Here is a 19,051-nt window from a genome sequence, read left to right as displayed (position 1 = left end):
AAATACAGACAATAATGGCATCTATGTGACAGGGTTATTAGAACACCTGAGATAACATCTAGAGCTGTATAAATACCACCCATTTTCCAAGACTCCGATGGAATTCCACTTCCTCCATGAAGCTTCCCCAATATACTCCCTCCCTGCAGGAAGTCATCTCTCCCTCATCTGACCTCAAAACTCTATGTTCTCCTTTTATGGACTAATGAGTTTTTACTGTAGTGGTTAGACAGCATTTCTCTATATTTTCTGCATGTTTTTAATCAGCTTTATTAAACTAAAGCTCATTAATTTTACTTCTTCTTGTACCTCTCTACCAGTACCTTGTGGAGAATATTGCCCAAATACACAATTAATAGATATTTAATGGATGAATTGATTGAAAGACTTTCTGATGATGATGATGATGAGAAAGGTGTTCCCAGAATAATGGAATAAACTTCACATTCGAATCTGAGAATATCTATCAGGAGAACAAATGTCATATACTGATAGATCTTAACGCTTTCATTCTTCTGTTTTTGATCTCTTTTTATCTGTATCTGCATCTATGCCTATCTCTGTCTTTCTCATATAAAGGCATGCACACATAGACATACAGGCATGCAGACAACCAAAGAAAGATTCACCCTTTTAGTCATGAAATGTCAGTGGGACAGGTGTCCAGTCCTTAAAATCTTAAGGACAAGACAAGACAGTGCTTGGGAAACCAGTAAAAAGTCAAATATTTATTGAATACTTAGCATAATGATGGGCCAGCTAGGTGGGGCAGTGGATAGAGCACCAGCTCTGGAGTCAAGAGGGCCTGAGTTTAAATCCAGCCTCAGATAATTACTAGCTGTGAGGCGCTTGGCAAGTCTTTTAACCCTGCTTGCCTCACATCCAGGGTCATCTCTAATCAACCTAATTCAAATCTGGCCACTAGACCTAGATGGCTCTGGAGGAGAAAGTGTGAGGCTGGAGATTGAGCACAACACCCCCTCCCTCAAATCCATTTCATGTCCATGCCATGGCATCACCACCCTCCTGCTATGGTCTTCTTTGAGAATAAAGGACACCCAATAACAACTATAATGATAATAACCCTAGCTCCCATTTCCATAGCGCTATAAAAATCTATCAAGTACCACCAACCCTATTAGAGAAGAACATAACTGAGCCTTCTACAAATGAAGAATATTATAATCCCTTAGTCACATAGTTAAGTGAATGTCTAAGGCACTGTGCTCAAAAAAGCCAGAGGATCGCTTACTAAACTGCCATGAGATTTCTAACCCAACACTGAAGTTCCTAGATCCTCTAAAGAGGTCAGAAACAAAGTAATTTCACATGCCAAAATATTGACAGCATCATTTTTTGGTGGTAATAAGGAACTGGAAAGAAGGCAGGTATCAATTGAAATAGAAAAGGCAGACAAACTATGTAATAGAATTCAGCAGAAAATGACAAATACAAGGAATTCAGAGAATGGGAAGAGTTGTATGCAGTAAGACAAAGTGGGATTATAGTACTATCTAAGGAATAATATATATGATATAGATAAAAAGATCACTAAAAGGAAGCCCAGTTCTTGAGTAATTAAAAAACAAACAAACAAAAACAATGATGGTCCCAGAGAACCGATAATGAAATCTATCTATTCCCTCTCCACAGAGGCAGAATATTGTATGAGTTGTTAGAGTCATTGTATTCATTATTTCTTTTTCCAACTGCTTTTTCTTGTTACAAGGAAAGGTTCATTTCTAGAGGAGGCATATTTTATAAGGGATTATGTTGTAAAAACAGAAGACCAATAAAACTGAAAAAATAAATTCAGTTCTCGAACAATAGGATCAAGAAAAGCAATATGGTATAGTAGTTAAAGGACTGGACTTGGAGTCAGTTCTAAATTCACTTCTTGCCTTAAACAATTACTAGCTGTGGGACTTGGGCAAGTCATTTATCTTCTCTTCGTCTCAGTGTCTCATTTGTAAAGTGAAGGAGTTGGATCAGGCAAGCTCTTACAGCTCTAAATCTATGACCTGAGAGCTGTCAAAATCTACCTTAAAGATCATTGAGCCCAAATAATTTGTTCAATATAACACAGATAGGAAATAGCTGAGTACATTTTGGGGGTCATTCTGACCCCAAACCAATGTCTTTCTGCCATTTAACAATGCTAGGATCCTGCTCATTAAAATGTGGTCACATGGTTTTATTAGAATGAGAGACAACAACCTGCCTGCCATCTATCCCTTTTGAGCAGAATTTTTTTTTTTATTTTGCAGGGAAAAAATGAAATAGAATTTTTACAATAACTTTATGAGTTGAAACCACCATTTTCAGTGAAATCAGTCAGGGTGGTTTATTTATTTGGCTGTACTGTGATGAGAAGGAGGTACCCAACACAAAGCACCCTGGCTGGTTGTACTCAACTAGGGAGAATATCGCCCTTTGAACTGTTCTGTTGCTAGTCCATAAAAACAGTATAAATGTAAAATGACTCTTCTAGCACTGTGCCTGGAAACCTGTGCAATAAAGACTAACATCTATAGTGAAACCTGATGGGATAACAAGCATCTCAATCAAAGATGCAGGTATTTTTTTGAAACCCCAAATCCCAGGCTGTCAGAATCACAGAGCTAAAGGGAAGCTCAATAGCCATCTAGTGTTCTATACCTGACCGATCTATCTTCTCTACAGCATCCCTGACAAATAGTCAGACAGTCTTTGCTTTGGGTAAATGAGAGCCCCCCCATCCATGGAGAGGCAGTCCATTCCTCAACTTCTGACTGAGAACAGAATTCAATCCTGTTATATTCCAGGTCCATCTAACACATAGAAGGTGAGGGACTGGAAAAGACAGAGCTGGGAGGGACCTTAGAACATAGACTGTCAAATCCTAGAAAGACACAAAATGTCAGAGTTGGGAGGAATCTTTAAGCACAGACGGTGAAAACTGGGAGAGATCATAGAACAATGAAATGATAGAATTGAGAAAGACCTTAGAACACAGAATGTCAGAATTGAGGGAACCTTAGAATACAGACTATCAGAGCTGGGAAGGACCTTAGAACACAGAAGTCAAAGCTAAAAGGAACTTTAAAGATCATCTATCCTCTAGTCCATAGGCCACATTAAAAAAAATTTTTTTTAAATTTTATATATTTAAGGCAATGGGGTTAAGTGACTTGCCCAAGTTCACATGGCTAGATAATTATTAAGTGTCTGAGGTCAGATTTGAACTTAGGTCCTCCTGACTCAAGGGCCAGTGCTCTATCCATTGTACTACGTAGTTACCCCCCCCCCCCAAAGGCCACATTTTAAGAATAAGTATACTAAGGCATATTTATAGTGACTTGCTCAAGATTACAAATGAAACCTGTGGCAGAGTCTGTATGATAGAATCTAGGGCTCCTGGATCTACAGAAGGTTTTTCAGAACCTAGCACTGGATAGAATACCTCTTGATGAAATATTCAGTGATTTTTATCTCAGGTTTGACAACCCTCAGGAAGTCTCCAGTCATCTTAAGCAATACCTCTGATTCTCAAAATCAAATTATTATTTCATTTTTAACATAAGTTTTATAGCATATTGGGGCAAGGGGGTTAAATGGAGCAGAGTACTACAGATCTAGGAATTCCTTGGTTCAGATTTACTTTGGATTCTTCTTCTGATGCTGTCTGGCAACTAACTCCTCTGGTACTAAAGATCTTTGAGAGTTTGCCTGGGGCTCTGAGAAACTAGGATTCTTGCCCATACCCTGAATATATCTTGGTAGTAGAACTAGAATCCAGATAACCTGGACTCTAAAACCAGATGATACCATTACACCTAACATATCACAGTCTTTTAATGCATCTTACTTTTTTTTTTTTTAAATAGCTATGTTATTTCACAAAAACCAAGGAAAAACCCAAACAAGATGTTTCCAAAAGGGCAAGAATCTCTGCCCAACAACTCTGACCATACAACTCTGTTGGTGACAAATAAAAAGTTTGGCACTGAGGCAATCACAGAACAATGAATTCTCAAATAACCGAGATTTCTTGGCCAAAAAAAAAAAAAGAAATCAAAGTTCACTGACCTCTGATGGTCACATTTTCTAGTTCAAAGGCATTCAGAAGACCCACTGAAATGCTGCTCTCCCTAGCTCCTGCCCACCAGGAAAGCAACAACTATCCATCTTCTATTCACAACAAAAGGCTACACACAAAACGAGAAAAAAAATGGGTTCAATCTTCCCTTGTTCATTTCTTGAATTAAATCCCATCCTCATGCTGTTGGCAAGGGAAGTTCCAGTGAATCACCATAAGTAAACCAGACTTGAACAAGCAGAGGGGCATTATATTTAGAATGGTACCAAAAGTGTCTCCATTTTGGATGTTATTTTGGAAACTTCAAAAGGTGGTATTTGGGTTTTTTTCCTTCTCTCCTGTAAAGAGTCTGTTACTTATGGTTTCAAAGGTCCACTAACAAAAGCATCACTTTCATCTTAGAGAGCTCTCTGTCCCCTCATTTGACAGATGAAGATACCAAGGCCTTAAATAGGGACATGAAAAGACCACAGAACCAAGTTTCCTTCATAATTATGAAGTTGGCTAAGCCTATGTAGAGTGAATGTCATAAAAGTATCAAAGGAAGCTTGATGTGAGATTTAGCTGAATTTCTTCCCTAACTTTGCCTGCTGGTATTTGCTATTCTTGAAGGCTTACTAGTGGCAAGCCAAGATGGAAAGGCTTTCAGGATGGGTCTGGTGATAAACTGGATATTGTCAACAGAAGAACACCCAAGTCAAGTACAAATGGTAAGGCATATCCCCAAAGGGCAGTCACCAGGTAGTGAATATTCTCTGCCCCAACAAGACCAGCTTGAGAAGAACTAGAGTTGACTTCTTTGCTAGTGGTGGGAATACTCATAATGATGAAAGGACGGATTTTTTCCTGAAGCATCTGCAATTCTAATTGATATTTAGGCTTTGGATGGTACCGTAGAGAGACAGAATGATATAATGTTGAATGTGGAGTCAGGGGACCTAGGTTCGATCCCACCTTAGATATATATTTAGTAGGATGATCATTTAACTAAGTCTATGGGTTTCACTTTCTCCATTTGTAACACAGAGATGATAATAATAATAATAATAATAATCTATCATTTAGACAGTACTTTTAGGTTTGGGAAGCACTTTGCATCTATTATCCCCCCCCCCTTTTTTTAATAGTGTGAGGCAGGGACTATTATTATCTCCATCTCAGTGGGAACTGCATTTGAAAGAAATGCAATGACTTGCCCAGATCACACATACTAAGTGTCTGAGTTAGAATTTGCACTCGTCTATCTTGACACCACCCACTGCACCATTTAGCTGCCTCAATATGGGTTGTTTTTTATTATTTATTATTATTATTAATTATTATTATTATTAATTTCAGGGCTCCCCCTCTTTTTAGTTGAGAACATAATGCTAAATCTCCCACAAATGAACTCCATTAGGAGAAATGTTGTCTTTCCACATGGTATCTCTAACACTTATCGAAGTGTCTTTCACATAGTATCTTGCTATTGTTCAGTCATTTTTTAGTCATGTTTGACTCTTCATGATCCCAGCTGAGGTTTTCTTAGCAAAGATGCTGAAAAGGTTTTGTCATTTCCTGCTCTAGCTCATTTTACAAAGGAGAAAAGTGAGGAAAGAGGGTGAAATAACTTGCCCAGGGTCATACAGCTAGGAATTGTCTGAGGCCAGATTTGAACTCAAGAAGATGAGGCTACCAGACTCCGGGTGTGGCACTCTATCCACTGTGCCTCCTAGCTGCCTGCCCCTTGCACATAGAGGGTACATAAAACATTTTTATTGAATGGAATTGGACTGAATTGAACTGACTGGTGCTGGAAAAGACTTTGCATAAATTGATCAGAGCCCATTTTAATAAGAATAGAGTCCTTGCATTTAATGTTTTTGATGCCAGATAACTATCTGCCCCAATATTAAATTACATCCTGACCCAAACTTAGATGCATCAAAGGAGATATTTTTACATGCAATCCTGGCTTATGCACTAAAAATAACATGAATTCAATATTGTATTCTTTAGTACAAGGAAGTTTACTGATATTTGGACTAAAAGATCTCGTAGAAGGAACAGTTCCTAATCTTTTCTTTTTTGGCACATCCTTTCCTGACCAAGCTTCTTATTTGCCAAGATCAGCATCTATCATCCATAATGTTCCTTTTGTTCTCCTATTTACAATCATGAAATTCCTTATCTCCAGGCCCCTGAAAGCTCCTCTGCACATTACCATTTAGTTCTACATTTTAAAATCAAATCAAAAACAAACCTCCTCCCTCTGGATGACAGAAGCCTGTGGGGAAGCCAGATTGACCTTCCACTGTCAATCCTAGCATACCAGTTGAAGGCAGTCACTTGGCAAATTTCCTGGGGAAAGAAGGTGGGCACTCCAGGACTTTGGAGACCCTTGGGGAAACAGCTAAGGACTTCAGGTATAGGCTGCATACTCACATAGCCAAATTTCCTTGTTTGACATAAGAAAGCATTTTAAAACAAAAATTATATCCATTCTAAATGAATTGAGTTAGGGTTTGTGTGTGTATGTGTTGTTTTGTGTTTTATCTGACTTGAAACACCAGCTATGGAATCAGTGACAGATAACAGATGGACAACCTTGAATACTGGACTGGCACCCACAGAATTTAAAAAAGCCTGGAGGAAGGCCCTCAGCATTTGTGAGGATCCTGCATATTCTCCTTCCTCACCCTGGAAAATTATTTAGTATTTATGAGTATAGACTTGGCATAAGAAATCTTTTAGTCCAAAAATCAGTAAACTTTCTTGTAATAGAGAATACAATATTGAATGTATGTTATTTTTAATGCATAAGCCAGGATTGCATGTAAAATATAGAATGAAAGCTCCTTGAGGGCAGGGACTGTTTCATTTTTTTTCTCTTTGTATTCCCATTGCTTAGTATATTATTAAATTGATTGCTTTTTTGTAGAAGCTTAAGCAAGAATCAGGATAAGAATCACACAGGATGAAGGAGCACCCACATGGGTGAGATCAAGCAATCTATAAGTACTTATTAGGCATCTACTATATTCTAGACACTATTCCCAAATCCCTATCTTCTAGGCATTATTCTCAAATCCCTTCAAAGAGTTTGCATCCTATTAGGGAAATAACCGGTGTACATGTAATTACAAAATAATTATAAGGTTAAAACAAGGTAATTTTGTGGAGTGGGGTTGGGTGGGGTGAGGTGGTAGGAGCTGGGACTATAACTTGAACTGAACTTTAAAGGAAGTTGGGGATTCTAAGAGGTAAAAATGACCGGGACAGGGGTATAATTTAGGCAGGAGGCACAGCCTGGGCAAAGATGTAGAGAAAGGAAATAGAACATTGTCTACAAGAAATGGAAAGAAGGCTAGTTTCATCCTGCAGAGGGTGTGAAGGAGAATGACTTGTCATAAGCCTAGAAAAATAGGTCATTTTAAATGCCATATTAGGGAGTTTGCATTAGATCCTAGAGTCTATAGATTATCTCTGGAGCTCCTTGAATAGGGGAGGGATACAATCAGACCTGTGCTTTAGAAATAGCATATTGATAATTGTGTGGAGGACACACCAGGGAGGGAAAATTCTCAAAGAGACAAATCAGGCAACTTTTACAATATTTCAGACCAGTAATAATGACTACCCAAAGTAGGATGGTGGCCAACAAGCAAAAGGGAAGAGGTGGTATGGAGGCAGAATTGATAGACTTCCCCATTTATTGGGCATAGGGGGTAGGTGGGGTGAGGGATGAATGAGTAGAGTCAAGGGGGATTCTTAGGCTATGAACCTAAGCACAAAAACCATTAAAGTATCAATATACTAAGCCATAGTTCCTTTGTGAGTATTTGGAATTTACAAAGAAGCAAAGTTAGACTTATTATCTGGTCAAAACCAAAACCAAAACTCCATAACAAGCCAAACCAAAACAAGGTAAAATGGGCTGCCTTGAGAAGCAGTGCCTTTCTCCTCCTCACTGGAGGTCTTCAAGCAGGCCGGACGACCACTTGTCACATAGGTCAGAGTGGGGATTCTTTACTGAAATAGATTGAACTAGAAGGCCACTGAGATCTTTTCCTGTTCTCAAAATTCTGGAATTCTATATAGGGGTACGAAATGAGAGACCAGCATGTCCCACTTAATTATGATTAATAGGAACAGTGCTTTTCTCCTGTTTTGGAAGTAATGAGACCTTGGCCAGTGTGGTATTATCAGCACTAGATAGTTCCCAAGTCTGATGATTTAAACTCAGCTATGTCCTTAATCTCTTCTTGAACTTGTCACCATATGAATTTGAAGTTTCAAGAGAGAGAAAATCCATGTATAAATGCAAGCATTTTGAAAGCTATAAAAGCCTATTACATAAAGAGGGATTATTATTTGGCTTGTGGAAAGCTAGCAGATGGTCTCATATAGCCCTCTATCTCAATGCCTAAGTCCGGTCTTGTGGGTTCACCCGTGAATCTGCTCCATAGTAAGCAGACAGTGAGATGTTCCTTTAAAATTTTTTGGAAATTTCACACAAAGAATGTCTCTCTTATGTTTTCCAATGGAAACAGAAAAGGAAAAAAAAGTAAAGAAGGGAAGACAGGAGATTAAGATGAGACTGGAAAAGAAAATCCAAACACTGTCAAACTCCAAGCAGTACATAAGGTGACTCACCATCCTGTCACAGCGATTCTTCTACAATACTCACCATGGTCATGAGCAAACACCAACAGGTCAAGTTCAGTCAGCATCTGGGCCAAGTCATCGTAGCGGCCACAATGTTCACCAGCACCATGACAGATAAACACGAGGGCCCTGAAAACAAGATGAGAGAACATAGCGTGAGGACAGATCTCTGGCTGGGTTGGAATGGAGCTCAAACATCCTCTAGCAATTGGGACAACTGAAAAGATTCAGATGGGGAATAGAGGGAGGGTTTAGTAGATGATGTCTCTAGAACAAATGGAAAAACAGAATCACCGTGGGATGAAAGAATGTAATAGAATATTATTGTGCTGTAAGTAATGACATGTGAACGATTCAGAGAAGCAAGGGAAGGACCAAAGGAAAAAGCAAATAGTAAAGAAAGCAGAGACACCTCCCCCCCCACCAAAGAAAAAGAACCTTATATAAAATTACTACATCAGAGTAAAAAAATGATTAACATGGAAAAGCGAAATTCAGTGGTCAAGTTCTATTAAAGTTAAAAGTTAAAAAATAACGTCATTCCTCTCTCTGCTAATAATCAATAAACTAATTATTTTCAGAGAAAAATAATGCTTTATAGGAGTGCTGGGTGGCTATTGTTATAGTCCAGGCAAGAGGTGATCATGGTCTGAAGTGTGAAATTTCCAAAAAATTTTAAAGGAACATCTCACTGTCTGCTTACTATGGAGCAGATTCACGGGTGAACCCACAAGACCGGACTGTTAGGCAGACAGAAGAGGACAACTATGAGAGATATTATGGAGGCAGATTCTTTGGATTGCATAGGAGATGGACATGAGGAAAAAAGAAAATCTGTTAGGATCACTATAGGACTTTGTATCTGAGAGATTAGAAAGATGGGGATTAGTAAAGTTTAGAGGAGAGATGAGTTTTTGGAAAATATAAGTTCTGTTTTAGATATGTTAAGTGAGAGATTCTGATAAAGAGAGGAAAAGAGGAGGCTAGGTGGCACAGTGGATAGAGCACTAGCCCTGGAGTCAGGTGTACCTGAGTTCATATCCAGCCTCAGACACTTAACTTAATAATTACCTAGCTGTGTGGCCTTGGGCAAGCCACTTAACCCCATTGCCTTAAAAAAAAACAACTAAAAAACCTAAAGAGAGGAAGGGTCAGACAGGGAATGAAGTACTTACAAATATTACCTAATTTGAACTTCACGATAACCTTGTGATGAAGCTACTGATATTATCCCCATTTTACAATGGAAGAAACTGAGGCAAAGAGATATAAAGACTTGTCCAGGACCATACAGCTAATAAATGATTGAGGTCAGATTTGAATTCAGATCTTCCTTTACTCCAGGTTCAGTTCTCTATAAATTGCATCACCTCATCAAATGCAGAGACATTCAGGGAGAGATGCCCAGTCTTTAGGGAGCAGAGAGCAGTCCAAATTGAAAAGTAACTATCGTCCAATTCCAAGAGTGGTTTTTATTTATTGGGGGCATGATAAACCATGATTTCTAAAAGTCCTTTGAGTATAAAATGATAACAAACACTGTATTTCAATTTAATTGAACAAATATTTATTATTTACCATACTGAGGAGGAAAAGATAAAATATGCTGTTGTCTCTGCCCTCTCAGAGTTTATAGTCCAGGAGAGGAAATGAAAACACTTTAGGATAACCTTAGGAAGGAGGATCACTTTCAGCTTGGTGGGGCAGTGGACAGAGAAGGTGCAAATTTCACATTTGTACAAAGTGCTATGGTTTTTCTTATAACAAAGATTTGGGAAAATGTGGTGAAGGCCAAGGTCATTGAACTAGGAAAGATAAATGCTAAAACTTCAACAGTTGCTGCAGAGATGATATTTGCAATTCAGATATACTGACAAATGATTCAGATGAGATTCAGATTTAAAATAAAAATTCAATCACTCAATAAACATTTTCAAGTGTCTACTATATGAAAAGCACTGGAAATACAAAAGGAAGAAAAAAAACTTCAAATGCCTGACCTCTAAAAGCTTGTAGTCTAACAGAGAAACATGCAAGAAAACAATTATGTACAAAGAAGGTATATGCAAGATTAAAAAAAATTTTTAAAAGGAAGGCACAAGAATTAAGAGGGGTGAGGAAGCTTCCTGTAGAAGATGGGATTTTATTAGGAACCTGAAAGAAGCCAGGGAGGTCAGTAGGCAGAACAGAGGAGAGAGAGTGTTACAGGCATGGGGATCAGTCAATGTTAATGCCAGCTAAAGAGATGGAATGTCTTGTTTATAGAAGTCAGAAGCCAGGGTCACTGGACTGAAGAGTAAGAAGACTGGAAAAATGGGAGGGGGCTAGGTTAATGAAGGCTTTGAATGTCAAGCAGACATATTTTGCTTTATCCTGGAGAAGATAAGGAACCACTAGAGTTTATTGAGCGGAGAAGGGAGGAAGGGTGAAATGATCAGACCTATGTTTTAGGAAAATCACTTTAGTGCCTAATAGAGGAGTGGAGTGGGGAGAGACTTGAGGCAGGCAGACCCACCAGCTACTACAATAATCCAGGTGTGAGTTGATAAAGGCATTGTATTAGAGTGGTGGCAGTGTCAGAGGAGAAAAGAGACCTTGCAGAGATTAAAATGATATCCCTTACCAATATATTGATGAGAAGGGCAGGGAGATAGGAGTTAGACTGTGAGAAATAATTATTTTTCTCTTATATTTGATAACTAATTATTGTATTGGGACTAAAGTTACCCCCCCCTTCTACTTTCTCATCTAGAAACCAACCACTGTGGGAAATATTTCTTAAAGATTTACCCAGTTCAAGAACCAATGAGACAGTAAAAGAAATTTTAAGTTGAGGCTAATAAATGTATTTTTGCTCATAGTGTTTGCTCATACAGGTCCAGGGAAAAGTTGGTTCTCCTTATCATCAAGACAGGTGATAGGAAAATTGATGTCTCTGTCTTTGATCAAGATTTGAAGACCCAAGTCATGTACCTCAAGACATTGGTTATTGTAGAAATGGCTCCTTTTCAAAGGGCAAATAAACTTCAACCCCATAACCATTAGAGGTCTTTGGTCTAAGAGATGGCCAGATGATCATCTTTTCATTAATAACCTGCTTGCCCTATTAATAAAATGATTAAATTACTCAGAAACTACGTGTCCTGAAACTTTTTAAACATCACAGGTTGACACCTAGATTATCAGCTTGAGGAGCTGAGAAGATGGTATTGCCCTCCAATAAAAGGAAAGGGGCCAAAAGGAAGATAATGAGTTCTATTTTGGACATATTGAATTTAAGATTTCTACTGAACATCTCATTTGGGATGTCTGAAAGGTAGTTAGAAATGCCAGATTGGAGGGCAGCAGAGAGGTTAGCATAGGATAGAGAGATTTGAGAACAATCAGCATAGAGATGGTCTAATTAAATCTGTGGGAGCTGAGTAATGTAGAAATTCCTCTCTAGAGGAAATAGCTTACCCATGAGAGGTGAATTCTAAGCTTCCTTTTAGTACCCAGAAAAGAATATGGTAAATTCTAACATACTGAAGCAATGCTTATAGAAAAACAATTATTTATAAGCACTGACGAAGAAAAAGATTGTGCATATTCCAATGGATATTGAGAGGCAGGATGATGTTGTTGATAGTGTTGCATGTAAGTCAAGAAGACTTGGGTTCAAATTTTGACTCAAATGCTTACTAGCTGTATGAAGTTTGGCTTCATACTTAACTGCTATGATGCTCAGCTCCTCATCTACAAAAGATCTCAGCATTCTCTTCTAGTTAAAAAACTATGATCTCATGATCCTACAGTCTTTAAACTCAATGTGAATGTTCCCTCTAACAATACTGATCACAGCTCATCCTTGTCTGCCCATCCTGTGGGATTCCTGTTCATTTTCTCCCTCTAAATGTTTTGCATTGATTCTACCAAACATACTGGATCCTTCCTCATAGGTGCTGTTCAACTCCCATGGAAGGAGAATGGGAAGAGAGGTGTGGCCATAGCAATTAACTTCTCATTTACCTTGTAGGACTTCAAGAGGATGGAGTTGGGAAGCCAGGCTCTGATGATAGTAGTGTGATTTGATCTCAGTTTCCCCTTCTATCAAAAAGAGGATACTTATATAACCCATCTCATCACAGGGATACTGGAAAGTAAGTGATTTAAGAATCTTAGACTGCTCCAGAAATGTGAGCTATTATCATTATGTAATTTTAGTTATTATTATGAGTAGGTCATGATCTCATGGTTGAAATCTTTGCTTCAAAGCTTTGTAAAAACCCTTGCATTTAAAAACACCCACTTCAGCTTTCTAAAAATACATGACCAAGTAAATGCTGGGGTCTTTGGAGACTGACTAGAAAACTCATAGGCACTAATGGGTCATTCTGTTAACTACAATGAGTTGCAAAAAGTTATTAAAACTCTCTGTTCAAACAATACCCAACTCAATAAAAAAATACTACATTATGAGAGATGCTTGCCTTAGATATTTTTCCTAGTTCTCCTCTTAACTGACATAGTCAGGAAAAAGAATAAAATCACCATCACCCAAAGTAATTCCAAAAAAAGAATTTCATAGTAAAAGATCATCAGAAACTGGCCCAGCAAGGACTGATATGGCACCTAGCACTCTGTGACACAGAGCTAAGGAATAAATTGCCCATGAGAGGGGTGAGCAACTGGAGCAGGATAGAGGAAAATACCAGAAGATACACACAAGTGGCTGAGTTTGAAGCAATCAGTCCTGAGGATGACCTCCTCCTAGAGCTGGTTCATAGATCGAAGCTTTGGAGCTAGCAAAGACATCCACAACAATGCTGACCAACTCCCTCATCTTACAGATGAGGAAGACATGAACTTAGGGAGGTGCAGAGACTTGCTCACAATCACACAAGTAATAAGAACCTTCCTTTAATGCCTTTCATACTTAAGCCCCAAACTGAAAGGGACTACAGAGATCACCTGCTCCAAATCCCCATATTTTATAGATGAGAAATAACAAGATGGGGAGGAATGAAGGGATTTTTTTTTAAGATCAAATGAACAGGAGGTAAGGTTGGTCTTCTGGCTCTAAATCTAATTATTTCCCAACTATCCACTAGGTAGCTCAATATCTTATTTCAAAAATGAAGATATGTGATGCACTTAGGTACTAAACCCTTGTATTAAAGCCAGAATGAAAATTCATGTCTCCTGTGTTTTTTTCTAGCTTTTCCAGCACACAATCCAACCTTTTTTCTTCTTCTCTCATGGTAGTTGGTGGAGGTATAATTTTTGAGGTCAACTAGTCATTCAGGATAAACTATATGATCTTGTACTTGGTTTTGTTTGTTATCATTAACCTCCCATTGCCTGATTAGCATTAATCATCTTTTGACTTGATCACAAGATCATATAAGCATCGATCTCTGAAACCAGGAATACTTAAATGAATACTTACAAACACTACCAGAAAGAAGGAAGAAAGGGAAGAATAAAGAAAGAATGCAAAGGAAAGAAAAAAGTAGAAGAGAAGGAAGGAAAGAATAAGAAAGAAAAAAAGGAAGAAAAAGAAAGGAAGGAGAGGAGAGGAAAGGAACAGGAAAGGAAAGGAAAGGAAAGGAAAGGAAAGGAAAGGAAAGGAAAGGAAAGGAAAGGAAAGGAAAGGAAAGGAAAGGAAAGGAAAGGAAAGGAAAGGAAAGGAAAGGAAAGGAAAGGAAAGGAAAGGAAAGGAAAGGAAAGGAAAGGAAAGGAAAGGAAAGGAAAGGAAAGGAAAGGAAAGGAAAAAAGATTAGGAAAAAGAAAGGAAGAGGAAAGAGAGAGAGGGAAAGTGAAGAGAGGGGAAGGGTACAAACATTAATCACCTATTATGTGCTAAACCCTGTGTTGAATAAAAATATTATTTCATTTGATTCTTCTACATTGGGAGGAAGAAGTTATAATTATTTCCATTTTACAGGTTAGGATATTGAGGTAAATGGAGGTTGTGACTTGTTCAGGATCACAAATGAAGTATATGTCTGAGGCCATATTTGAACTCAGGTCTTCCTGACTCCAGACCCAGAAAGAAAATAAGTCTCAAATAACTTCAGATGGAATTAGAATGGGAAACACATTTTGTTTGTTAGTTCATTTGGTTCTATTTTGTGAACTGTTAAGGGATCATGAAAAATATTTATTTTGTCTTTTGTCTTTCATCAATAGCTATTAAATTATACACAAACACATATTATATATATTTATATAAATCATATAGTAGATAAATTTAAATATATATAATATATATTTATGAGAATGAAAGAGAGAGAGAGAGAGAGAGAGAGAGGAAGGAGGGAGAGGGATAGTGAAAGAGCAGACTGAAAGAGAGGGAGAGAGGCTAACAAAGATAGAATCATTTCATTTCCACTCAAGTGAGAAAGTTGACAACTCCCAGTAGATGAAGTCCTTCCTTCCCACAGGATTCTCCTCTCTCCACCACCTCTTGAGGTTCTTATGACCAGTTCTGCACATGATCTTACATACAATCTGAATTCAAGAGGGAATGGCAATTTGCATTTCCCTCCTTTCCCAAGGAAAATGTTTTTGTTCATTGTATATAGTACAATGGTATGTGATTTCCCACTCATTCTGATGGATTTCTAGTTCTGTGACTCCAGCACTAAAATTCTCAGGATTGAATCTTTGTTAGGAAAAATACTCAAAATCTCATACCAGCTTTTGTTAAAGAGACTATATGTGAGTCTGTGATGGATGGACCTGATCCATTTCCCATAACTGAAATAGAAGCAGTAGGACTCTGTGGAATTCCAAATTTAACTTTTTATACTCCACTTCCAATTTTTTTTTTAGGTTTTTGCAAGGCAAACAGGGTTAAGTGGCTTGCCCAAAACCACACAGCTAGGTAATTATTAAGTGTCTGAGGCCAGATTTGAACTCAGGTACTCCTGACTCCAATGCCAGTGCTCTATCTACTGTGCCACCTAGACTCCCCCACTTCAAATTTTGTAAGCAAATTGTCTTGCCTCTGTATCCATGGTTCCATCACATGGTGAAACCCTGATGATCTCCCAATTCAATAATATTTATTAACTACCTTCTATAATAATAATAATAATAATATTAGGTTCACCTTCTGAGAGAGCTGTAAGGTTCTATTTATTACCTATAAGATAAAAACTTTGCCTAACAATAACTCTGTAAGCAAGGAGGGAAAGAACTATTTATCCCCATTTTATAGATGACAAATCTAAGGTCTTAAGAGAAATGATCTGGCCAGGGTCATATAATTAAGAATCAGAACCAGGATTAGAAGCCAGTGTTGATTCAATACTGAGCTGAACACCACTGGGGATGTGAAAGAATAAAAAAATACAATCTGCTTTCTAGGAACTTAAAATTCTCGTTGGGAAGTTAAGAAATACACAGGTTAAATGGCAAAGACATTGACCAGCTGCCCCACTCTATGTTCCACAGGCATCTCAAGCTCATTATTTTCAAAGCCTGAACCTCATCTCAACTCTGCTTTCTTTTGAAAGCACTATCTTCCTTCTGATCACCCAGGTTCCCCACCTCCATCTTATTCACCCAAATTCAATCAGTTGACAATTCTTACAAATTCTACCTCTTCGACACTCCTTGTGTCCATTCTCTTCACCGTACTCACATGGTGACATTCAGGTCATGCCCCTTCTCCAATCCATTCCTCCCTACAGCCTATGAAAATAATTCTCCTCTGCTCTGGAAGCTGTGGAAACTCTCTTCTGTCTGACATGGACAGTGCCTCACTATGTGGTTCCACTCTATCTTTCCATATTGCTTTCACATTATTTTCTCTCCTGTGTTTTATAAGCTAGATGAAAAGGTCTACATATTCTGTATGCATGTATTCAGCTTTCAGTAGAACTTCCTTTGTTTTATTTTGTTGTTGTTTGTCCTTGTTCTAGAAGAGGACAGGATACCAGGAAGGTGATGTCATGACTTGTAAGTGAATTGGATTTGAAGTGGGGGGGGGGGGCTGTGTAACATTGCCAGCCTCCCTGTCTCCTCTAGAGCCATCTGGGTTCAGTGGCCAGATATGAAGCTGGGAGACTGGAGATGGCCCTGGATGCAGTGGGAAACCTTGACCTTTTTAAGCTAAATTCTTTCCCGGGCCTCAGTTTGTCTGAGGCAATGCCCATTCAGTGATTCAGGCTAGGCAAGAAATGAAGCAAAGAAAAGGTCACCTTAAGTACCACCTCATTCAAAAAGGTTCTTCTAATCCTTCCAATTTGGAACTTTCTCCTCTTCCCAAAATTTCTCTGTGTTTACTTTGTATGGACTTCAATATACTTTATATCCACTTTTCTGTATGTGTTACATTCCTCTTGCAGATTATAAGCTCGTTGAGGCAGGGGCTGTTTTCATTTTTTTTTTTTAATTCCCAATGTCAAACTTACACGAGGGAGACAGTTAAGAACTATAAGGAGGAGATCAAGAGGAGAGATCGTTGTGGATTAGTGCAATTAAGGAAAGCTTTCTGCTGAAATGTGCTATGCAAAGAAAGATGGGTAGAATTTTGGTAGCAAGAGGAAAAGGAGATTTGAGGGAGGATGATGAAAATAAATGGAAGTATAAAGGTTTAATTATGTAATGTAAATGTATGCATTATATATGTATAAGTGAAAGCATAAAGGATAAATAAAATGGCCTGTCAAGGGGGAAAGTGAGCAACTGGCTGGGCTGCCGCAGAGATTTTATGAAAAGACATAATAATAAATAAATTTGGCTAAATCAAAAAAAGGAGGTAGGCCATTTTAGAGCCTTGAATACCAAGATTATAGCTAATAATAACAAGCCTTTTTATAGTACCTTAACATTACAGTACCTTAACATTCACAAATCTCTTTACAAATTTACAAATTTAATTTAAGGCTCAAAACAATCCTGGAAGGTGGGTGCTATTATCTACATTTTACAGAAACAGAGATTAAGTGATTTGCTCAGGGTCACACAGATGGTAAGTATCTGAGGCAAGATGTGAACTTGGATCTTCCTCCAATCCAATAAACATTTAAGTGACTACTGGTCTCTGTCCTCAAGGTTCTTACAATCTGACTCCCAAGTTCAGTATGCTATCTATTGAGCCTCTTTACTGCCCTTGGATTTAGAATAGGAAGGAATATTAATAACCATGAATCCTTGGTAGACAGAGCACCAGTCCTGGAGACTGGAGAACCTGAGTTCAAATCCAGCCTCAGATGTGTTACCTTAAGAAAATCACTTAACCCCACTGCCTTTCAAAAAAATAAAAATAAAAAAAAATAATAAATAAATAATTCTTGTTCAATAAGGAGTTTTCATCTCTAGCTTCCCTTCCCCAAAGTCAATCTGGTGCTAAAATGTCTCTCAAATCTTTCCATTTCCTTCCACTGCCACTTTCACCATTAATCCTCATTCAGGCCTTCATCACTAGCTTGAACTCTTGCTGGAACTAATTAAGTTCCAGCAATAGACTTTTTCAAATATAGCCTTCATACAACTTTTTCATTTAACTTTTTTTTTAGGTTTTTACTAGGCAAATGGGGTTAAGTGGCTTGCCCAAGGCCACACAGCCAGTAATTATTAAGTATCTGAAGTTGGATTTGAATTCAGGTCCTCCTGACTCCAGGGCCCGTGCTCTATCCACTGAGCCACCTAGCCACCCCTCATTTAACTTTCTTAATGCAGTAAACTATACATAATACTCTACTCAAAAGCCTTGATTAGAACTCTATTGCCTACTGAATATAATAAATTTTTTTTAAAAATTAATTTAATTTAAACTTATAAAATTATTTTTAAAAATTAAATACATTTGTGTATGTCCGTGTGAAGGATTTATCTTTAATATTCAAGGCTTTCTGCAATCTAGCTCCAATCTACCTTTCTAATTTACTCTCCTACTGCTCCTCTGTGACCTGTCCAAATGGGACTGCTCACAATTACTCATTTCTATCCTCTCCCATCCTGTTTCCTTGCTTTTGGTCATGCCATATCCCATGTCTAAAATGGACTCAGCTCTCCACTTGTTTACATTCCTTCCTCCATTTAAATCTCAAATCTAGTGCTACTTTCTCCTCCATGAAAAGTTCCCTGATCTTCCTCCTAATCCCCACTTCACAATATGAACTCTCTCAGATTTCTCATAGCATTTTGTCTGAAACAGTCCATTCCTAGGGTCAGATTTCACCTGGTATCACAATTATTTATGTAAATGTCTTATCCCTCTTCTTAGATTATAAACTTTTAAGAATAGGATTTATATCTTGATTCACCCTGATATCCCTAGCATAATGCCTTGAATTCATATAATAGGTTCTTAATCAATGCTTGTGAAATTGA

At 38.0% G+C, this 19,051-nt stretch overlaps 1 protein-coding gene across 4 annotated transcripts in view; it reads right to left on the bottom strand.

The window, feature by feature from the left end:
- MGLL (monoglyceride lipase) overlaps positions 1–19,051 on the bottom strand; it is a 167,730-nt gene that overhangs the window by 104,768 nt on the left and 43,911 nt on the right. For all 4 annotated transcript variants that reach the window (XM_074198425.1, XM_074198426.1, XM_074198424.1 and 1 more), the window contains exon 3: positions 8,748–8,854. In XM_074198425.1, the coding sequence (XP_074054526.1) occupies positions 8,748–8,854 (107 nt within the window). The remainder of the gene's footprint in view (positions 1–8,747; positions 8,855–19,051) is intronic.

This window comes from Macrotis lagotis, chromosome 8 (genome assembly GCF_037893015.1).
Source record: "Macrotis lagotis isolate mMagLag1 chromosome 8, bilby.v1.9.chrom.fasta, whole genome shotgun sequence".
In the NCBI taxonomy this organism is placed as follows: domain Eukaryota; kingdom Metazoa; phylum Chordata; class Mammalia; order Peramelemorphia; family Peramelidae; genus Macrotis; species Macrotis lagotis.
The sequence above is the reverse complement of the archived record's forward strand: the minus strand, read 5'-3'. Positions and strand labels throughout refer to the sequence as shown.